This window comes from Oncorhynchus gorbuscha, linkage group LG10 (genome assembly GCF_021184085.1).
Source record: "Oncorhynchus gorbuscha isolate QuinsamMale2020 ecotype Even-year linkage group LG10, OgorEven_v1.0, whole genome shotgun sequence".
Classification (NCBI taxonomy): domain Eukaryota; kingdom Metazoa; phylum Chordata; class Actinopteri; order Salmoniformes; family Salmonidae; genus Oncorhynchus; species Oncorhynchus gorbuscha.
This window is the reverse complement of record NC_060182.1, coordinates 58,383,789-58,405,701: the sequence shown is the minus strand read 5'-3', so window position 1 is coordinate 58,405,701 and position 21,913 is coordinate 58,383,789. Positions and strand designations below refer to the sequence as shown.

General features: G+C 40.3%; 2 protein-coding genes across 12 annotated transcripts; one reads left to right on the top strand and one right to left on the bottom strand.

The window, feature by feature from the left end:
* Nucleotides 1-6,144: 6,144 nt before the first annotated feature.
* Nucleotides 6,145-11,906, bottom strand: LOC124045216 (collectin-11-like). 8 transcript variants are annotated; one of them, XM_046364486.1, is made up of 8 exons: nt 11,780-11,906; nt 10,553-10,744; nt 9,268-9,422; nt 9,034-9,105; nt 7,914-7,985; nt 7,766-7,819; nt 7,589-7,684; nt 6,145-7,385 (listed from the first exon to the last, which is right to left on the bottom strand). In XM_046364486.1, exons 3-8 carry the CDS (start codon nt 9,395-9,397, stop codon nt 6,976-6,978), a joined length of 834 nt encoding a protein of 277 aa, XP_046220442.1. In that variant the 5' UTR covers nt 9,398-9,422; nt 10,553-10,744; nt 11,780-11,906; the 3' UTR covers nt 6,145-6,975. The 8 variants fall into 8 exon arrangements, with proteins under 8 accessions (XP_046220442.1, XP_046220444.1, XP_046220443.1 ...); XM_046364488.1 differs by having other exon boundaries at nt 10,553-10,692; nt 11,780-11,826; XM_046364487.1 differs by lacking the exon at nt 11,780-11,906 and adding an exon at nt 11,618-11,740.
* A 1,631-nt stretch (nt 11,907-13,537) lies between these two features.
* On the top strand, nt 13,538-20,227 carry LOC124045215 (sentrin-specific protease 6-like). Of its 4 annotated transcripts, none has more exons than XM_046364479.1 (19): nt 13,538-13,600; nt 14,162-14,278; nt 14,395-14,547; nt 14,621-14,691; nt 14,797-14,975; nt 15,205-15,378; nt 15,509-15,542; nt 15,896-16,057; nt 16,222-16,409; nt 16,585-17,090; nt 17,181-17,297; nt 17,442-17,564; nt 17,659-17,751; nt 17,939-18,282; nt 18,395-18,462; nt 18,634-18,701; nt 18,960-19,028; nt 19,126-19,276; nt 19,504-20,227. In XM_046364479.1, exons 2-19 carry the CDS (start codon nt 14,187-14,189, stop codon nt 19,639-19,641), a joined length of 2,730 nt encoding a protein of 909 aa, XP_046220435.1. In that variant the 5' UTR covers nt 13,538-13,600; nt 14,162-14,186; the 3' UTR covers nt 19,642-20,227. The 4 variants fall into 4 exon arrangements, with proteins under 4 accessions (XP_046220435.1, XP_046220433.1, XP_046220434.1 ...); XM_046364477.1 differs by lacking the exon at nt 13,538-13,600 and adding an exon at nt 13,614-13,801; XM_046364478.1 differs by lacking the exon at nt 13,538-13,600 and adding an exon at nt 13,614-13,993.
* Nucleotides 20,228-21,913: the final 1,686 nt, after the last annotated feature.

Here is a 21,913-nt window from a genome sequence, read left to right as displayed (position 1 = left end):
AGCGGGGCTATATACAGGGGGTACCGGTACAGAGTCAATGTGCGGAGGCACCGGTGTCGAGGTAATTGAGGTAATATGTACATGGTACATGTAGGTTGAGTTATTAAAGTGCCTATGCATAGCTAATAACAGAGAGTAGCAGCAGCGTTCCAGAGGGTGGAGGGGGGCAATGCAAATAGTCTGGGTCACCCAGTCAAAAGCCCTCTGAAACACTATCACGTTTAAGGCCTCAACAGGTGCAGTCTTAAAGGTACTATTACACATCCCAAGTGCACTCTATTAGAGCCTATCAAGTTGCTATCGCACGGGCATTTCCACAAAGCATCCTTAATCATCAATTGATGACCTGCACAGAGTTGGCAAGGAATCTCCCTTTAAATAAACAGACCTATTTGATTCCGATTGAGCGCCGGTGTAATCATTCACCAAAATAATTAATAATTATTCACCGAAATGTCCATATAAGGTCTTCCTGTTAGGCCAATAGCCTATGGAGTTCATGCAAGGAAACCATTGCAACATTAATTCTAGATTATGCAGCTATGCCCATATATGGAGTTCCTGTCAGGGGAACCATTCCAACATGAATTTCCTCCAATTTTGACTCAGCTCCTGACGAGAGTATAGTACCTATGCTATAGTACCTACCTGGCCTATGATTATAACGGTGATTCTGATCCAACCTTAACCAACCTTAGTGGATGGAAGTTCAACATATAGTAGGGTAATGTTAACTAGCCGACCTAGCATATTGTTGCTCATGAAAGGATCATGGCATCTTTTCAAATGTTTTCACCAGATGTAATGGAAAAGTTGTTATATGTGCAGATAGTCATCCAAAACGTTTGCTTCTGTCTCTGGTTGGATTGGAAGTAGGCCTAAATATTTGTACTTATTTTACAGACATTGGTATGTGAGGAAAGGGTCATTGTAAGGACTTCACTAAATGATTTTAATTTAAGAAATAGTATTCCCATGCATAATAGAGAGACACGTAATCGTATACAAATATAAGCAAGGTTTGAAATTATTCTGTTTTCGTCAAACATATCTTTTTGGGCTTCTTTCGGTCAATTTTCAGTCTACAAATTATTTGTGATTTTGTTTCCGGCCCCCGATCATCCACTCAACATAAAATCGGCCCACAGCCGAATCTAGTTGATGATCTCTGTTGTAGATGGTGCACAAGTATCATAAACCTATTTGCTCACATGCAAGGTATGCTGGTTGAAATTGAACAATGTGTTTTGGTTTCCTATAAATAGCTACATCTGGTTTACTTCTTCTCTTTACCTTATACATGTTGAACATCATTTTAATTTGGTAGCATTGGTAGCAAAAACATTCTAAGTAGCTTTTAACTGTGAACAGTGGTAGCAGGGTTTTACTATTAGCCACTGGGTGGCAGTAGCCTACACAATACACCAGTAGGACACTTATACAAGGTTTAAATCAACAAAATAATGACAATTGTAGACTACCAGTATTATTTTTTTAATTTAATTTAATTTTGAACAATACAAGCAAATTATCAACCGCAAACCACATATTGCACCCTGCATCTCCAGAGACCTTACTTCAAGCTGCAGCTGTACACAGCCCATCCAATCTACCTACCTCATCCCCATATTGTTTTTATTTACTTTTTTGCTCTTTTGCATACCAATATTTCTACTTGCACATCTATCACTCCAGTGTTAATTTGCTGAATTGTAATTACTTTGCTACTACGGCCTATTTATTGCTTTACCTCCTCACGCCATTTGCACACACTGTATATATACTTTTTGTCTATTGTGTTATTGACTGTACGTTTGTTTATTCCATGTGTAACTCTGTGTTGCTGTTTGTGTAGTGTAACGGGATGTGAAACGGCTAGTTTAGTTAGCGGTGTGCGCTAAATAGCGTTTCAATCGGTTACGTCACTTGCTCTGAGACCTTGAAGTAGTAGTTCCCCTTGCTCTGCAAGGGCCGCAGCTTTTGTGGAGCGATGGGTAACGATGCTTCGAGGGTGACTGTTGTTGATGTGTGCAGAAGGTCCCTGGTTCGCACCCGGGTATGGGCGAGGGGACGGTTTGATATTATATTGTTACAGTAGCACTGCTTTGCTTTATCTTGGCCAGGTCGCAGTTGGAAATGAGAACTAGCCTACCTGGTTAAATAAAGGTGAAATACATGTTTTTATAAATAAAATAAAAATCTCTGAAGACAGTACAGCGGCTGCCAAAGGTTCCAAATTTCAGAATAGAGAAATTTAGTATGAGTTCATAAAGCCTATTAGCAAAACATTATCTCCATGTTTTATTCTGAACATACCTGAAAACATTACTTTTTCTAACCAATTCGTGCCACACAACCTCTTAACCATCATTCGGGGCGGCAGAGTAGCCTAGTGGTTAGAGTGTTGGACGAGTAACTGGAATGGTTGCAAGTTCAAACCCCCGAGCTGACAAGGTACAAACCTGTACCCGTACGTAAGCGGTTAACCCACTGTTCCTAGGCTGTCATTGAAAATTAGAATTTGTTCTTAACTGACTTGCCTAGTAAAATAAAAATAAAATTCATTCAGCCAGACATCTCGTGCACTTTCAACCCTTTCCAACCTACCCACTGCTTACATAGTTTATATTAGTGTTCCTGTAAGTGTGCATTCCAATAAATGCATGTCATTAAAAGTTAAAACATACAAGACATCTTGTTTTTACCAACATGGATTAGGCCTAGGTAAATCGTAATACAAATTTGAATCACTTCAATAACGAGTTTGCATGGTAAGGCAATATAACAAAAAGTTCAATATTCAGTATAGCAAAAAACAAATATGGTGAATACAATGACTGTGTAACGCTTGAAGAGTGATGGGTGTGGAGTCAGGCATAGAGAGCAGACGATACGAGGGTAAAACGCTTTAATGTCCAAAAAAAACAGGAACACGTACAACTGGGTGAAGCCAAAACACAGGCGCAAACACTACCCAAGGACCACTGGTAATAACCCGGACAGCGAAACCCCTAACAATAAACAATACACCTCTTACGTACATAGCAACAACCCCGCACAAACACAAGCTGTAACGGATCTCAGTAGCGAGAAGGATCGGAGGATCAATGCACAGCGTGGTAAGTGTCCATAATGTTTAATCAAAACACAACACTGGAACAAAACAATAAACGAAACAGTCCCGCGTGGCAACAAGTACTGACACGGAAGACAAACACCCACAACTCAAAAGTGAAACCAGGCTACCTAAGTATGATTCTCAATGAGGGACAACGATTGACAGCTGCCTCTGATTGAGAACCATACTAGGCCGAACACAGAAATCCCAAATTATAGAAAAACGAACATAGACAACTCACGCCCACTCTGACCATACTAAAACATAGACCTAAATAAAAGAACTAAGGTCAGAACGTGACACAAGTAGGCTAATCGAACTTAAATACCCCCCCTAAAAAAAACAAAAAATAAAAAAAATAAAAAAACAAGGAACAGGTGAAAACAATTAGACAAAACCAAACGAAAGGGAAAAAGGATTGGTGGCAGCTAGTAGACCGGCGACGACGACCGCCGAGCGTCACCCGAACAGGAAGGGGTGCCACCTTCGGTGATATTCGTGACAGACTGGAAATAATATATTTCTTAAAAATGATGCAGTAAATTTAAGCCATGTTAAAAATGCTAAATATATTACTTCAGATTATTTACCCAATTATTTTAACTTTAACCAAGGAGAAGTGGCTGATAAACTAAAGTAATACATTTGTTAAGGGTCATTTTGACCCAAAAGGTGCTTTTTCATGACTTCGCCAATCAACTTGTTCTTAATAAATCTAAATAATTGTTTAGTGTTTCTGTATAAATATGGACTTTGAACAAATTTAATTCCGGGTATTTTTGACCCCAGACAAAAAACATGTATTCCCCCTATAGAAATTTGATACAGAGTACCTTTATTTGAATCTAGGTTTCTCTGAATACATAAGTAATACAGACCCTCAGAGGCTAGGGGGTTATCTGTTGGAGTGATTGTGATCTGATATAAAGATTACCTGCAGAGATGGATCACCTTATGCACTCGCCCATGGTAATAACTAGTTATAACTAGGTATGAACGTGTAAAAAATCTAAATGACCTTAGACATATGCTTAGTTGCAGTCAAAACAGTCTGTCAGTGGTATGAATACTTGACAGAACTGTAAAACAGAAACCAGCTACTCTCTGAATGTACACACTGTGCTGTATTGGTGTGTAATCTAAAAAATATATTTCTTGGTGTGTAATCTAAAATGTTAGAAAATAGCATAATTCCTATAATACCCTCCAATATGCTATATGTGCAATTTGTTATGGTATTTTGGTTGCTATAACATTTGCTTTAAAGTGAGTGAGGATTTGGGTATGCATCCTGCCATAGGCCCTACAACTCCCATTGTTTTACCTTTAGTGATGCTAATACTGGCTGTGGGGGTAAGTAAATAAAGAAGACTAAGCCATATTTTTGGTCATTGTTTCTCAGGATCAATGGATGAATAACTTTTTGCCCCCCAAAATGTAGTATATTTAAATGTTGATGTACTGCCCCTTTAAATGGATGTAGTTTTTACGACATAAATTTGACAAAATGAATGTTTACTTCAAAATTCAAAAAAACTGAATGATACAACAAATTATATATTACAAAAAATGATGGTAACTGAGATTTTAAGGAATGATTTGGATTGTACGCCTACTTTGGCAAAAGACTGCACATTATAAGGGGAAAATATATATTTTAGATTACAAAATATGCAAATTAACTCTAGGTTTTATACAATAACAGCCTGTTTTTGGTAATTTTCTTTATTTCAGATAACATTATTTACAATGTCTAAGGATGTTTTGAAAATAATGTCTACGTTGATATTTTGCAATGATTGTTGCTTTTTTCAATAGTCCATGTAAGGTGGCTTGCGAAAGTGTTGGCATTTTTTATATTTTGTTACCTTACAACATGGCATTACAATTAATTTATTCGGGGTTTGTATCATTTGATTTACACAACATGCCTACCACTTTGAAGATGCAAAATACGTATATGTTTTTTGTGAAACAAACAAGAAATAACACACAAACATGACTGTCCATAACTATTCACCCCCCTAAAGTCAATACTTTGTAGAGCTACATTTTGCAGCAATTACAGTTGCTAGTCTCTTGGGGTATGTCTCTTTCAACTTGGCACATCTAGCCACTGGGATTTTTGCCCATTCTTCAAGGCAAAACTCCTCCAGCTCCTTCAAGTTGAATAGGTTCTGCTGGTGTACAGCAATCTTTAACTCATACCACAGATTCTCAATTGGATTGAGGCCTGGGTTTTGACTAGGCTATTCCAAGACATTTAAATGTTTCCCCTTAAACCACTCAAGTGTTGCTTTAACAGTATTATTAGGGTCATTGTCCTGCTGGAAAGTGAATCTCCATCCCAGTCTCGAATCTCTGGAAGACAAACAGGTTCCCCTCAAGTATTTCCCTGTATTTAGCACCATCCATCATTCCTTCAATTCTGACCAGTTTCCCAGTCCCTGCCAATGATAAACATCCCCACAGCATGATGCTGCCACCACCATGCTTCACTGTGGGGATGGTGTTCTCAGGGTGATGCGAGGTGTTGGTTTTACACCAGACATAGTGTTATCCTTTATGGCCAAAAAGCTTAATTTTAGTCTCATCTGACCAGAGTACCTTCTTCCATGTTTGGGGAGTCTCCCACATGCCTTTTGGCAAACACCAATTTGTTTGCTTATTTTTTTCTTTAAGTAATTGCTTTTTTCTGGCCACCCTTCCATAAAGACCAGCTCTGTGGAGTGTGCGACTTAAAGTGGTCCTATGGACAGACACTCCAATCTCCTCTGTGGAGCTTTGCAGCTCTTTCAGGGTTATCTTTGGTCTCTTTGTTGCCTCTCTGATTAATGCCCTCCTTGCCTGATCCATGAGTTTTGGTGGGTGGCCCTCTCTTGGCAGGTCTGTTGTGGTGCCATATTCTTTCCATTTTTTAATAATGGATATAATGGTGCTCTGTGGAATGTTCAAAGTTCTGATATTTTATAACCCAACCCTGATCTGTACTTCACCACCACTTTGTCCATGACCTGTTTGGAGAGCTCCTTGGTCTTCATTGTGCCGCTTGTTTTGTGGTGCCCCTTGCTTAGTGGTGTTGCAGATTCTGGGGCCTTTCGGAACAGGTGTACATATACTGAGATCATGTGACACTTAGATTGCACACAGGTGGACTTCATTTAACTAATTATGTGACTTCTGAAGGTAATTGATTGCACCATAACTTTAGGGGCTTCATAACAAAGGAGGTGAATACATATGCACACGCCACTTTTCAGTTTTTTTTTAAACAAGTCATTTTCATTTCACTTCACCAATTTGGACTATTTTGTGTATGTCCAGTACATGAAATCCAAGTAAAAATACATGTAAATTAATTACAGGTTGTAATGCAACAAAGGAAAAACGCCAAGGGGATGAATACTTTTGCCTAGGCACTATATGTAACTATGTTAGTGGTTTGAGAGTTAAAAATCAGTTCACTTCAAGATACAATATATACCTCACATAAACATGATGAGAAAGACAACAAAAAGTTATCTTCAAAAAGCAGATTCCAAGTAGATTATGAGATCAGGGTAGAAATTGCTGTATCCATTAAATGCAATGGTTTATAAAAACAGCATCCATTCAAGTCAAACATTCAAGTCAAAAAGGAAGAAAACTGGAACAACTGAGAAGAAACACCATGTCTTTACACAACTGTTGTTGCATGTCAGTACTCAATCTTTTATACTGTACAATGATATTTAGCACTGCTGGGTGATTACATTTAAATGCAGCGGTGTCAGAATAATTCTACATACTGAACAACATCTGTAGAACTCTATAAAAGGCTTCTCTATAATTCACTACCACTTTCAAACAAATGCTCCTCAGCCACTGTCCTTGTCAAACTCACAGACAAAGTACATGGTGGAGTGGCAGGCCACATCGGTCCAGTCCCCCACCGCCACCATTTCAGCACAGTCCTCGTCATCAAAGGCATTGTTGGGTTCCCCTTCCCTCCACTTGCTGAAGGTGCTCATTGGAGAGTTATCCACGTAGGTGAAATGGCCCTCGCGGTCTATGTCATTGATACCAATGTACACCCGGCTCAGGCCCGCCTCTGTGATGTACCCAGCGATGGCCGCATTGGCCCCCTCGTCCTTGGGCATGGCCAGGTGTCCACCCCTCCCCTGACAATAGACCTCTGCATCTGTGTAGCGTTTCTGTTCCTTGACCAGCAGATAGACCTTGCTGTCGGTCTCTTTGATGCCGGCAACAGCTGCAGGGGAGGGCAGTGCTGAAAAATGAGCACTTGTATTTCTATAATCACACCGACATATAAACCAAGCATTTACTTTGTGAATGGAAGAAAACAAAGCAAAATGGCCTAAGATACAAGCATTTAAACCAATACTGAAAGGAAACTGACAGCTCTATGTCTTTACATTATTCATTGGAAATTCCTAATTTAACATTCAACCAGACATCCTGAAAGCGTACCATTTTTTATGAACTTCAGCTCATTGGATAACTGTGTCACTAAGATGTCCATCTCACCAATAATTTTCCTCAGGGGTGTGCATTCACATGGAACACCTGGTGAGACAAAACAAAACATGGCTTGGGCTTTTTGTTAACTAGACCTAGAATGTTTCTCCAAACAAATACATGTTGTACCTGGATCACCATTCGGGCCCCTTGATCCAGCATCACCCATATCTCCCTTTGCACCTGAGAGTAGAAACATTGTTAAAGTACATGGAAAATATAGCAATGCATCCCTAAACAGAAGTGTAAATGCAAGTTGTTCTGTTTTTTTTCCTACCTTTGACTCCACTGGGGCCAATCTTCCCATAATGTCCCATTATTCCCTTCTGCCCTTTAACTCCCAGATGTCCTGTAGAGAAACATGTTTTACAGTTACTAGAAGTGTGTTGTTACTGATTTCAGAATCAAAGGAATAAGTGGGTTAAATAACAAAGCCTCTGCATCTCATGTACATGAGAATGTGTTCTCAGTCAACTTACCTGGTTAAATAAATAAATAAAAAATATGTCTTTTAGATAGACATTGTCTGAGAGCCATCTCTATTTTGAAGTAGTGAATTTTATTCTTCTACTAGTTCTATGACAAAAACTGAAAGGGTGCATGGAATGTTTATTCACGGGTAAAACCATTGGCTGCTCCCACCTGGTGACCTGGATGGAATTATGTGATCCTTCCTTAACCCATAGGAAGTCCCACCCAGTTGACTACTTCAAAATGGTGAATGTCCTCAATGGCACTGCCCATGCTAAAATCGGCTTTTGGACACTAGGGTACTCCATCTAGCTCTATGACCAGTCCTCATTAACAGCTGCTGTAAACAATTGTCAGTGATTCAGGGGATTCTGGGTAAGGTTTCTCACACAACCTCTGACCTAAAGTAAACATTCTGTTGCTCTGGACTGCCTAGCAGTGATGTAACCAGCGCACAACATCCTCTAGGAGAAATGATTGTCAGTACATGCTGTGATCTTTACTCTAGTTCCTGCAATAACGGTCCAATTAAATAAATACCCCATAGAATCATGTTGTTAAAGGAAATATGATTTTAAACCATTCTGGGAAAATATCTGCATGGTTCTAGTCTATTGTAAAATAAATAAGTCCACAAATATAGTGAGACACCAAAGGGTTATCCAAAGACCTTTTCTGACGGGGAATTAGTAGGCGTGTCCAAAAAGCTTTTCATGACAACCAAATTCTCTAGCAGATAACTACTCCCAACATCCTACAATGCTGAAAAACATACCACACCCAAGTTTCCCAAGTCCAGCCTCCATAGTCAAAACTTTGTGATATTGTGAGGGATATCATCATCATCATCATCATCAAAGCATAGCACCTGTAAGAGAGAATGCTGAACGTTGTTTTTTCTTCTGTTTTTAAAGATAGAGGCTTACCTATCTCCCCTGGTGGACCCATTCTGCCTGGTCTCCCAGGTGCTCCTTTCACTCCCTTTTCTCCTTCCTCTCCTGTCAAATGGAGAGAAAGCTTCATGAAGCAAATCACAAACTGCACAACTCTGAAATGTTATTACTGTTGATAAATAGTGCACACTGCAATCCTATGAGTCCTAGATTATTTCTGAGCGTGTTTTAGACTCTTTAATTTTTGATGAAAGCGTGAGTGTATGCCTTTGAGTCCTGGGACGAGAATTTGGACAGAGCAGGGTTCGTCTGACATGTGCTGTCCATGAGCTGACTCCATCAGGGTCAGCCCCAGTAGAGTGATAAGTACACAAGGCATCAGCTTTTCTCCTCTCATCCTGCAACGTGGATGGGTTGATGGACTGGAAGAAATTGTATGAGATATACACTGACACAACACAGATACAAGTAACTGCCAAAATAAAAAAAAACACCAACATAAAGTATCTTAATAGGGCCTATGGGCCACCAACGAGCCGCCAGAACAACTTCAATGCAACTTAGCATAGATTCTGCAAGTGTCTGGAAATCTATTGGAGGGATGCGACACCAGTCTTCATCGAGAAATTCCATAATTTGGTGTTTTGTTGATGGTGGAAAACGCTGTCTCGTGCGTTTCTCCAGAATCTCCAATAATGTTAAATTAGGTTGATATCTGGTGACTGAGACGGCCATGGTATATGGTTTACATCATTTTCATGATCATTACACCACTCAGTGACTACCTGTGCCCTGTGGATGGGGGAATTTCCACTGCACACAGATGTCAATTCAATGTTTATTCCACATTGGTTCAATGTAATTTAATTGAAATGACATGACATGGGAACAACATTGATTCAACCAGTGTGTGCCCAGTGGGTTGTCATCCTATGGGGGCATAGACATGGTAATAAAGGCCTGCCCAGCATTTTTATACATGACCCTAAGCATGATGGGATGTTATTTGCTAAATTAAATTCAGGAACCACACCTGTGTGGAAGCACCTGCTTTAAAAATACTTTGTATCCCCCCCATTTAATGTTTCCAATATTTTGGCAGTTACATGTACATCTGAAGAGCAGAGTTAAGACTGTTTTGCAGTAAATTGAGAAAAGACAACATCATGGTACAATTAAGTCTGACATGAGTAATGATTACCCAGGTCTATGTGATAGTGTGCTTTTACACAGTCCATCACAACAACTGATTGGAGACCTCAAACCAACCCTTTCACATCACTCAATATAACAACAACAACAAATTGGTGAAACTTGCAGTAGCCTAGGCCTGAATGTATCTGACCTAAGAGCAAAATTCCTTATCTGGCTTTGAGGTAAATTCCCTTGAAAAGTGCCTTGGCACATGCCAGATGAAACAGAGTGCTGTGACAAATCACATACAGCCAAACAACATCCAAAGATAAACCAACCAAGGTTGCTTCATCATGACATACACAGGATACTGTTATATGGGTCTCAGGTCACATCAATATTTCTAAATGTAACCTACCTTTTGTGGAGTTTTCCAGACCCACAAAGCAGCAAGTAGCTTCAGCTTGGGATTTTTTCTCTCCAAATGATCCACATGAGTTAACATGGGGTTGCACACTGGTGGTTTTTCCAGGGATTTCATATTTCCTGCTCAGGACCCTAGAATGTGTGTGATAGGTCGTTTCACAGATAAAGCCAAAGGCAGCTGGGGCTTCAAAGATAATTGGATGGGAAAGCATGGGGGTCATTGACAACATCCACTTCTGATAACACACAAACTAAATGAAAGGGGATTAAAAACTATAAAGGTCCATTCTAAATTTCCCACGAATACTGAAAAATATGTTCTGTGAATAGGTTATGATGTAGCTAGTACAAAACAACAACCTAATAGAGTTGCAATGTCAGTTCTCAGTTTACACAAAAACATTTAAGTACAAAATCTATAAGGTGCTTTTCTGTTAGCCTGAGTACCAGTCGCTTTAGCTAACGTTCTACTCGTCATTGCCAAACTAGTCTTTCAGCTATCTTCAAATATGAACATTCTATCATTAATGAGCTCGAGGTTATCCTCATTCCATAACCAATCACAATGTATACGCAAATTAGACTGACGTTTCCTTAATTCAATAATTTTATTGGGTTGACCATATTCCTACTATATTGCTACTTCTGGGACACGCATTGGCCTAGGCTACTGGTTCCAGGGCTATAAGAGGAATACAGAGGATGGAAGCGAGAGAGGCCAGGGAAATAAAATCAACAAATACCCTACCATCTAACCCTACACTCGTTAAAAACCCAGCACCTTACTCCACTATTTAAACCTATCTAGTCCTACCTCAGGCCTGAAAGGACAGGACACAACCACTCAACAAACCCTGTAACTCTTCTGACGTCAAATCTCGCACACCCAAATACTTCTCTGCAGCTGCCACCACAACCTCTATTTTCTGTGATTGACGTTCCATCCTTGCGGTACAGTTTAGAACCATTGCTATGAATGCTAAAAAGCCAATCTTACTGAAGCATATATTACTCGTTGGCCTATCCCACTATATTGATACAGATCGACACTACTCACACGAATCCTCCTTGACCCATCTTCCTCAACTTCCGCTGCCTTAACGTACGGCACAATATGCTCGACTCTAAGTAACCTCAACCTGCCTCTCTTGCACCAGACATTTCTGATTCCCACCCAGCCCCATGGGCACCCACACAATTAACACACACCGCTTCTTACCCCAATGCTAGACACTCCTTTGTCTCGTGCCCGTCTGCACACTTCTCACACCTAGGAACCTCCCTTCTATAGACTGCTGCCACATGCCCATAAACTTGACACCTGTAACGTCTTAAATTTATTTGGGATATAAACTTGTACGGGATAAATGGAATATCCTAACATCAATCACTTTGTCAGGCAGAGACTCAATATCAAAAGCTATGCAAGCCAGAGACATTTTTTTTGTCTGACGCAAGTTTTGTGCCAATGAATTGAAGTTGAAAATGCGTTAATTTAATTAAATGTGCAAAAAAAAGCATAGTGCCTAAGTCTATTTAATGAATCCCAATAGATCACAAAGCTGGGAATCCCCATTCCCCACTGAATTAATTTTTGGAAGTGTCAAATTCACGTTCTCATCCATAAATGCACATCAACATGCATCAACAACACACATCAACATGCATCAACAACACACATCAACATGCATCAACATGCTGCTGCCCAGCAGCTCACATCAGCAGGATGGATGGGCGTCTAACGTGGATCGCTAGAAAAATTATTATGATCACATTTCCTCAATTTAAATATTAGGCCTATGGGGACACCTATACATTTGGAAGCCAAGCACGAGTGATCACTGTAGCCTTAATATCGTCTAGGCATGATGTTAAAATATCATTACGCCTAGAATTTAAAAATCACCAGGCTTCTGCCATAGACTTAATTTAATGAAAAAGGTAAAGAATTACAGGGGGTAGTTAAAAAAAATGAATCCCGTGCACATTTTTCTCAGGAATAAGGCACATGCTTGGATAATAATGACATAACCAACATCTCTAGTACAGTGGTGGAAAAACTACCCAATTGTCATACTTGAGTAAAAGTAAAGATACTTTAATATAAAATGACTCAGTAAAAGTCACCCAGTAAAATAATACTTGAGTAAAAGTTTTAAAGTATTAGATTTTTTTGAAACACGTAAGTATCGAAAGTAAAAATACAAGTATAAATCATTTAAAAAATCTTATATTAAGCAAACCAGACGGCATAATGTTCTTGTTTTTTAAATGTATGGATAGCCAGGGGTACACGCTAACACTGACATAATTTACAAACAAAGCATGTGTGTTTAAATAGTCCACCAGATCAGAGGCAGTAGGGATGACCAGGGATGTTCTCTTGATACGTGCATGAATTGGGCCATTTTCCTTCATGCCAAGCAATCAAAATGTAATGAGCACTTTTGTGCTTCAGGGAAAATGTATGGAGTGAAAAGCACATTATTTTCTTGAGGAATGTAGTGAAGTAAAAGTAAAAGTTGTCAAAAATATAAATAGTAAAGTAAACTACTAAAAATACTTGAATGTACTGTAAGTCGTTTTTGGGTGTATCTGTACTTTACGATTTATATTTTTGACATTCCTAAAGAAAATTATATAATTATTACTCCATAAACCTTCCCTGACACCCAGTTACATTTTGAACGCTTAGCAGGACAGGAAATGGTACCAAGATAACATCCCTGGTCCTCCCTACTGCCTCTGATCTGGCGGACTCACTAAACACAAAATGCTTCGTTTGTAAATAACCTCTGAGTATTGTAGTGTCCCTGGCTATCTGTAAATAAATACACACACAAAAAAAGACAATTGTGCAGTATGGTTTGCTTAATATAATGATTTTTACATTATTTATACTTTTACTTTTAATACTTAACTATATTTGGGCGCTCATTGTTACAATGTGATGAACAGGCATCTGGGGCGATGATTGGCTCAGCCTCCAATCAATGTTGAACGTTCACATTTTGATGACACCACGGATAGGTGGCTATAGGTGGGCGTGCGAATAATTTCGGTCATCTTCAGAATTGCAGACATGTTCTGGGAAAAACAAGACTAGTATTTTGCTAGATTAATGAAAAGTTACATTAACCAAACATAATAGCTGTGTATGCAATCCGTTCAAATCAAGCTAGCGAGCGAACTGATTAGCTGGCTAAATTAGCTACGACATTTACGTTAGCTAACTATCACGGTTTGTTTATCCAGTTCAGAAGAATGTTTTGCATTCCAATTCACATAACATTCGTCTACTCTCCACCATTTTAGTTAATATTGCTAAGAGAGTGTTTTGTTTTTTTTTTGTGTGAAAATAACTAACTAACGTTAACAGTACCGAATGAAAGAAGAAAGCTAGCTAAAGATAACCCTTGCAAGTTGGACCTCGGTGACAGTGAAAAATATTGATGTTTTTCCAATGAATATATGTTTATCTTACTTTGGTAGCAACCCAGCAATGCAGTTCTCATGCTTAGTGTTGTGGGTAGGCTAAATAATGGATGGGTGACTAATGGATTTGCATTTCCTCAATTTGATATGTTTTATTTTCCAACAGTTTTACCTGCACTGCTGACTGACAAATGAAAAAACGCTGTGCAAATCAACCTTTGAAAAGATCTCTCAAAGGAAATGCCATTGGACTCCATATGTTGGGAATTAGCAAGATGCCTAGGTATGTGTTTATATGAAGTTTAGTTTGCTTAGCTACAAACTCATTCATGTTTAACAATTATCTTTTGCTTTTGAAAATCCACATATTTTAAAACTCACTTTTTTTTGTCACGACAGCTCTCAAACTGAAGCAGTGCATTTCAGCACAGTCCTCAACAGCAGTGACTACTTCTTTCTGAGCCAGGTACCATCTCCAGGAGTGGTTGTCCAAGGCAGCATCTTCCAACATGCGTTTACCCCTGCTTTCGTGCTTCAGAATAATGCCCAAAGGTGAGGTATCCCTTATTTAAAAGGTCATGAAGGATTTTAAACATTTGTCACTCATGTCTGGAATGCATTATAGGATTGACGGCACAGTATGTCTTCAAGCAGAAGAATCGCCCAAGAAAAATCCTTCTCTCCTACAACCTGCAGGTAAATTGTTATTCACTTGACTGCCATTTCATAAGAAGCCTACTGTACAGAGTAAATCCAATCCTTGACATAATGCTTATTGTTTTTATGTAATTCTGTTGTCAGGTGATGACAAGGAAGAAACCTCCGTCTGTTCTGGTACGCCAACATCAGGGACTAGTCACTCCTCACCAACGCCCTCTGGTGGCAGTTTGGAGACAGTCGCTGATGACGATGACTTCACAAGCAATTACTTTACCAACTCCAAAACCAGACGACCAAGGAAGAAGCGAATGAAAGACCCGGTATCAGAATCACTCAATGCTGTGTAGCCGTAGTCTCAGTCATCAAAAGTCAATTGGATTCTTGATAAGAATCTTGACTGGTAAAATGACTTAGTCAAGGGACAGGTCACTCAAATGTGACATATCTGTACACACCAAATACAACCCTAATGTATGTGATTTTGTTTATACCTATTAACAGCATCTGTTATGTCACATTTTTTACCATTTTTAATGCTTCCCTTTAAAGTTTGGAAGGTTGGTCCCAGACAAACCCACCACAAAACAGCGAAGAGTCAAACAGAATCATCCCATATCACCTCCTCCTAAAAAGACATCTGCTGACATTTCTGAGGGGATTGATGTGTTCTGCAGATGTGTGAGAGTGGGGACAATGCGCAGGACACCTTCCAAGCATGTCACCGTAAGCTTATTATCATTTCAGTATAATATTGAAAACAGTACAGTATTTCAAAATTAACTCTTTACCAATTGAGAACACAACACTGATATTCCAGTATTCCGCTGACTCAGGTTATTTGACTCTGTTTCAGTTTACAGCAGAGTACATCCAGATCGATGAACAAGGTAAGAAAGAAAGCCCTTCAGTCTGAATTTGTGCCTTATTGGGATAAACCACAGGAGGTTGGTGGCACTGTAATTGGGGAGGACAGGCTCGCTGGTATTGGCTGTAGCGGAATAGGTGGAATGCTATCAAATACATCAAACACATGGTTTCCATGTGTTTGATGCCATTCCATTTACTCCATTCCAGCAATTATTATGAGCCGACCTCCCCTCAGCAGCCTCCACTGGGATGAACATATGAGCAGCAAAGAGCTGAAGCTGTTAAAAGTGAGTCATAAAACCGAGGTATGTAGCACACAGATGGTATGTAAAGGCCTTAATACATTTTTCCATCCCTAATCTGTTAATGTTAGTGCGGCTGTGGTCGTATAGTCTGGCCAGCTGTGCGTGGTGCCATGCCCGAAACTTGCCTGCCCTTTTCCTCAAGACCACCTCAGGGGAGTCCCAGCGCCTCCGCCTTCTCCTCAAGATGTCCCGAGCCAACGGGGGTGCCTGGTATGACAGTAAGGGCCAACGTGAGTATTACAGAACACTTCTCAAAGAACTGACCAAGGGAACTCTTAATACGGTAGATTTTCGTCTGTAGACTCCCCTGTTTCCCCAATGTAAATTCAGTTTGCTGACTTCATCAAACTTAATCCCTCGGTCTATATATCTGAAGTTTGTCGTCTTTCGGCAGATCTCGGCGAGAACTACATAATCTTAGTGTTTGAGAATATGCTGTCTGACCTGGAGAATGTTGAACTGGAGAAAATCTTAAGAGAAATTGGCAGAGCAAATAAAGCTCCCGAGGATTTCACATTACAGTTGCCATTTGTGGAGGCCAACAGAATACTGATGCATTCCTCCCATCCAACCCCAGAGAAGGTAAGCATGCTGAACATGTAATGTTACTGATGGGGCATGGTGGAAAGTTTAATAAATGAAAATCCATTTACTTATGCACTCTGAGTTGTAGGCATTTAATGGAGCATCATCCACAATTACATAACCTGATGAAGTATCTATGGATTTTATGTGTCTTCTGTTTTCCTCTCTGCAGCAAGTTTCAGAGCCCTTTGCATGCCCACCTAAATCTCCTCCTCGCCCAGCTTCATCATTTCTGCACAAGGTATCCCAGGCCATTTCAGGTCCATCTAAACCTCCGACCTCTGATGTGTTTCATCAGCAGTTTTTGGATTCCCTTTGTGGCTCCAGTAAACAGACACCATCTTCCAAGCCTCTTGCCCCAAGATGGATTTCACCTGCCCCACAACTGATCTCTCTTGCCCCGCCACGGATCTCTCTTGCCCCACCACAAATCTATTTTGCCCTACCACGGATCTCTCCTCCCCCAGCATGCCTGTCTCCTCCCCCAGCGTGCCTGTCTCCTCCCCCAGCGTGCCTGTCTCCTCCCCCAGCGTGCCTGTCTCCTCCCCCAGCATGCCTGTCTCCTCCCCCAGCATGCCTGTCTCCTCCCCCAGCATGCCTGTCTCCTCCCCCAATACAAGTCTTGGATGATGATGAAATAATGGAGATTGAATCCACCTTCAAAGGGCCAGTCAAAAGGTGAATGACAATTCCCTTTGCTCTTGTTATAGTGAAAAATTGACTACTTCTGCTAACCCCATTGTATTGTTTGGGTTGTCGTCTTGCTAGGATAATACTGTACCCCCCTCATCCAGCCAGAGGGGGGATCTCTGTCACCAATGAAGACCTGCACTGTCTCAACGAGGGAGAGTTCTTGAATGATGTCATCATTGACTTTTACCTAAAGTGAGTGAAGTCTGTAAGATCTGCTTTTACATTGCTCACAGTGGGTATTGTAGTGGGTTAATATAGGTGTATGTTCAGTATCCTCATTCCTATGGAATTAAGTTGCGTAATTTTGCTTTACGTTATACTTCATTGTTTGTTAAGGTACTTGGTCTCTGCAATGCTGAAAGAGGAGGATGCCAACAGGAGTCACATGTTCAGCTCCTTCTTTTACAAGCGCCTCACTCAGACAGAGCCGAGAAAAACCCCATGCTCTGAGGACCTACCGTAAGTACTGTAGTATACCGACTGTACTTAACCAGTGCCCAATAGGTTCCAGCTCTTTGGGACAATTAAACTGAACCTCCTCCGTTCATTCCAGTGTGAAGAAAAGGAGACACAACCGAGTGAGAACATGGACCAGGAATGTTGACCTCTTCCAGAAGGACTTCATCTTTGTCCCCATAAATGAATCGTGAGTCCATCCTCTCGTGCATACTATTACAGTATCTACTCGGTCATAAATTGTCATGATATTGCTTTGCATCTTATTTAAGGTATGCTTTCCTCCAAAATGTCAAAGTTCCCATATATGGTTTAGTTTACCTGAGTCACCTTCTCAACTCTTCTTTCCATCTGTCAAAACACCCACTTCTCCCCAGGGCACACTGGTTCCTGGCGGTCATCTGCTTCCCTGGCCTAGAGGACCTCCAGCCATCTCCAGACTCCCCATTCCCAGCCTGGCTGGAGGAAGCAGAGAGCAGCTTGGACAAGTGCTTCCTGATGGACTACACCTCCCCCAACCCCATGTCCCTGTTCTTCAGCCCCCCGGGCAGCAGCACCAGGGGTCAGCCAGGCCCAGAAGCCCCAGACTGCGACCTCACCATAGGGGTGAGGCTGTGTGTGTGCTCAAACGGTGGGGGCGGAGAGGAGCTGGAGTCGGTCATGAAGGAGCTCAGTGTGAGCCCCACCACCACAGGTCTGATAAAGAAGCAGCTCCTCTCAGGTGAGTGAGAAGAGAATACAGTCTAGTTGATCGTTAACTACATTATAGATGGAATTGCATTTAGTCATGACCGCTCAACTGCTGAATTGGGAGCATGTGAACTATGTTTTAGATGATTGCAACGGATATGAAATAGAAAAGGACATCTTTGCCTTTTCTCCTGTTCCGGATTCAAATCAGGTAATGGATCTGTGTATATATTTTGTGTGACACCATATTCTGTTTTTGATATTAGTTTTTTTTGACAGTATACTACTATCAAAAGGGGTGATTAGAGAAAGTGTCTTTCAGGCCATTCTATCAAGTATGTTACGTCAGAATTTGACACTAAAAATCTTTCTCGATATCAAGGACCAGTGCAATGAGAGTGAACAGCAGGACAGTGTCGATGCCTCCTCCCAACCCACTACCTGTAAACAGTAAGTTCCATGGGCTGGGGTTTTAACCTGCTCCTTTACCTTACAGCTGCCTTGTAGGCTATTGTAGTTCTCACACTAGTTGAACATTTATTATTCCTGCAAGAAAATGTTATTCACTCATGTCACTAGATGGCACCAGAATCATTCTTTGTATGTACCATAAACTGATAAGATTTACAATGTCCTCATGGTGAGCAATACCTTGAATTATCACAGACTGTCTGATCATATAAAATCTTTTGCTTTTTCCTCAAACAGACCTTGTATCCTTATCATGGATTCCCTAGGAGGCCATGTGAGATCGGGGGTCGTGAAGATCCTGCAAGAGTAAGATTTTATCTACTATTTATCCACCTATCAGGTTAGCAACACCTTTCCGACTGTAGTACGGACTGATTTTGGAAATGTGTGTGTGTGAATGCAGATACTTGGAGGTGGAGTGGGAGGTGAGGAAAGGCAGTCTGAGGAGTTTCTCTAAAGATTCGATGAGGGGCTCAAACCCCCAGGTCCCTCAGCAGGACAACTACAGCGACTGTGGTGTTTACCTGCTTCAATATGTGGAGAGCTTTTTCCAGGTGAGGACATAAATTGTTGATTTCAGTACATAAAAAAATCAATTGGTTACTATAGGATGAATCGGGTCTTTTTTTCTTCTTTTTTTTTTCTTTTTGACCTTGTTATGATCAGGAAATAAATACTGGTTAGATAACTCCTGGCCCCACGAATGAGACTTGTGCCATGCTAATATTTCAGAGATTTCTAAAGAAGTCTTTATTTTTTTAATTTATTTTTTGGGATTTAGAATCCCCCAAAAGATTTTGAGCCGCCCATGGACCTTAAGGAATGGTTTCCACTGATGCTGGTGAAGCGCAAGAGAGCAGATATCAGGAAACTCATCCTCAAAATTCAACATCAACAAGAGGACACGCATGACTCATAACCTCCATTTTAAATGGATATAGTATTCAATACGATGAAATTCACCATTTGATTTGGTGGGGTTATTTAGTCTCCCTTGGTCCAATGGACCTGGCTCAGTGACTGTACATTTAGTTCCTTTACCTTACTCTGTATCACATTGTTACTGTGTGTGTATATATACATACCTCACCTTTTTAATTTTAAGGCATAATCTTTTTTCATGGCTTCACTTGTGACTAAGTATCTGTGTTTTGCAATGTTTATTGGTTGATAGGATGGTGATATGATTCTTCCCTTAGTTGTCGCATCACAGATTAAAATGGCATAAATTGCGAATTTCTGTGAAAATGTAGCTTTGTTCTATAAAGGGTTCCAGTTTATTCTTAATGTCCTGTTATGCTTGAAAATGTAATGTCAGTGTCATGAGATTGTTGTAATATGTTGTTTTGTACATTTTTGAATGTCTCTTAAGTTCTCATAGCACTTGCATTATTTGTGAGGGGCACTTTGTTGGATTGCCCATCTGTTAAGCGAGCAGCCTAGCATTGTTCAATTTCATTTGAAGTAGAAGAAAGTGAAAAATAAAGTAAATGTTTAAGTACCAATTCTTGTTTGGTGGTCCTTTTTATAAAGCAGTTATTTTAAGTCCCGGGTAGTTGCCTATGCAAAAACGAGACTGAAAGAAATTATTAACAGCCCTATCGACCAACCCACTTTAGGAGAGATGTTGATTTAACTGCAGTTTCATAATGTGCTCTGCCTTGTTCCTTGTTTACGCCCATCTCCTGATGTGGGATTCCCCTTTGCATGGTGGTCTGTTGGCTCAACAGAGGTGACGGGAGCTCAGCCTCAGATGTACTGCTCTATTAATCTGATTTAAATTGTCCTCTTCAATTGGCTCAGCCTCAGCTCTCCAGTTGTCATAGTTCCTCCCTGAAAGACGAAGCTTTCCTATCCTTCTATCCTCACTCTCAAATTGGCTCATTTGACTCATCCACTCTTCCTCGGGTTGTCAATGAGATGTTCTCACTGATCCCAATCAATTATATGGTTGGATAAAGGTGAATTCCTCCAATGGTTCACCCTTCTTGTGGTCAGTTACCCAGAAAACTACTGTTTGACTGGCATTGTGTGCAGTTGTGGTCTTTGACATGTGAACTGGACATGGAGGACAGGATTATAACATGAACAAAGAAAGTAAAAATATAATGTCACGTTTACATGTGTTCTCCCTGTGGGAAATGTGATACAATGGGTATCATATGTCCTAATTAGATCTACAAACCCATTATAGGCTTCAATGAGGAATATGTTGTCTTCAGGTGATGTTTTAAAAAAGTGTTAGGGTAGTGAGGTCTGCGAAACGCATCACCGGGGGCAAACTACCTGCCCTCCAGGACACCTACACCACCCGATGTCACAGGAAGGCCATAAAGATCATCAAGGACAACAACCACGAGCCACTGCCTGTTCACCCTGCTATCATCCAGAAGGCGAGGTCAGAACAGGTGCATCAAAGCTGGGACCAAGAGACAGAAGCTGTTTTTCAATCTCAAGGCCATCAGACTGTTAAACAGCCACCACTAACATTGAGTGGCTGCTGCCAACACAGACTCAACTCCAGCCACTTTAATAATGGGAATTGATGGGAATCGGTGTAAAATATATCACTAGCCACTTTAAACAATGCTACTTAATATGTTTACATACCCTACATTATTCATCTCATATGTATACGTATATACTGTACTCTATATCATCTGCTGCATCTTGATGTAATACATGTATCACTAGCCACTTTGAACTATGCCACTTTGTTTACATACTCATCTCATATGTATATACTGTACTCGATACCATCTACTGCATCTTGCCTATGCTGCTCTGTACCATCATTCATTCATATCTTTATGTACACATTCTTTATCCCTTTACACTTGTGTATAAGGTAGTAGTTCTGGAATTGTTAGATTACTCGTTGGTTATTACTGCATTGTCGGAACTAGAAGCACAAGCATTTCGCTACACTCGCATTAACATCTGCTAACCATGTGTATGTGACAAATACATTTGATGTTAATTTGATTTGATTACCAGCCTCTCAAATATTTATGAGCCTGAAGTAGCATTTTACACACCTTTTATTGAAACCATTGTGATGTATGTTAATTTGCTGTACTTTTCCCCATGATCATCTGGGGGAAAGGGGAAACAATATTATAATTTAAAAGCAATCCTATAGCTATAAAACATTAAACGAGGACAAATGCATTACTATTATCTGTATCAAG

Excerpts from the sequence above, each read along its gene's own strand:
- LOC124045216 (XM_046364481.1), bottom strand. The coding sequence starts at position 10,790 with ATGTTGTCAATGACCCCCATGCTTTCCCATCCAATTATCTTTGAAGCC. Across the intron at positions 9,106-10,552 it reads TCTGGAAAACTCCACAAAAG|GAGAGGAAGGAGAAAAGGGA; the intron begins GTAGGTTACATT and ends TCCATTTGACAG. Across the intron at positions 7,820-7,913 it reads TGGCCCCAGTGGAGTCAAAG|GTGCAAAGGGAGATATGGGT; the intron begins GTAGGAAAAAAA and ends TTCTACTCTCAG.
- LOC124045215 (XM_046364479.1), top strand. The coding sequence starts at position 14,187 with ATGAAAAAACGCTGTGCAAATCAACCTTTGAAAAGATCTCTCAAAGGA. Across the intron at positions 14,692-14,796 it reads TTCTCTCCTACAACCTGCAG|GTGATGACAAGGAAGAAACC; the intron begins GTAAATTGTTAT and ends TTCTGTTGTCAG. Across the intron at positions 19,277-19,503 it reads ATGTGGAGAGCTTTTTCCAG|AATCCCCCAAAAGATTTTGA; the intron begins GTGAGGACATAA and ends TTTGGGATTTAG.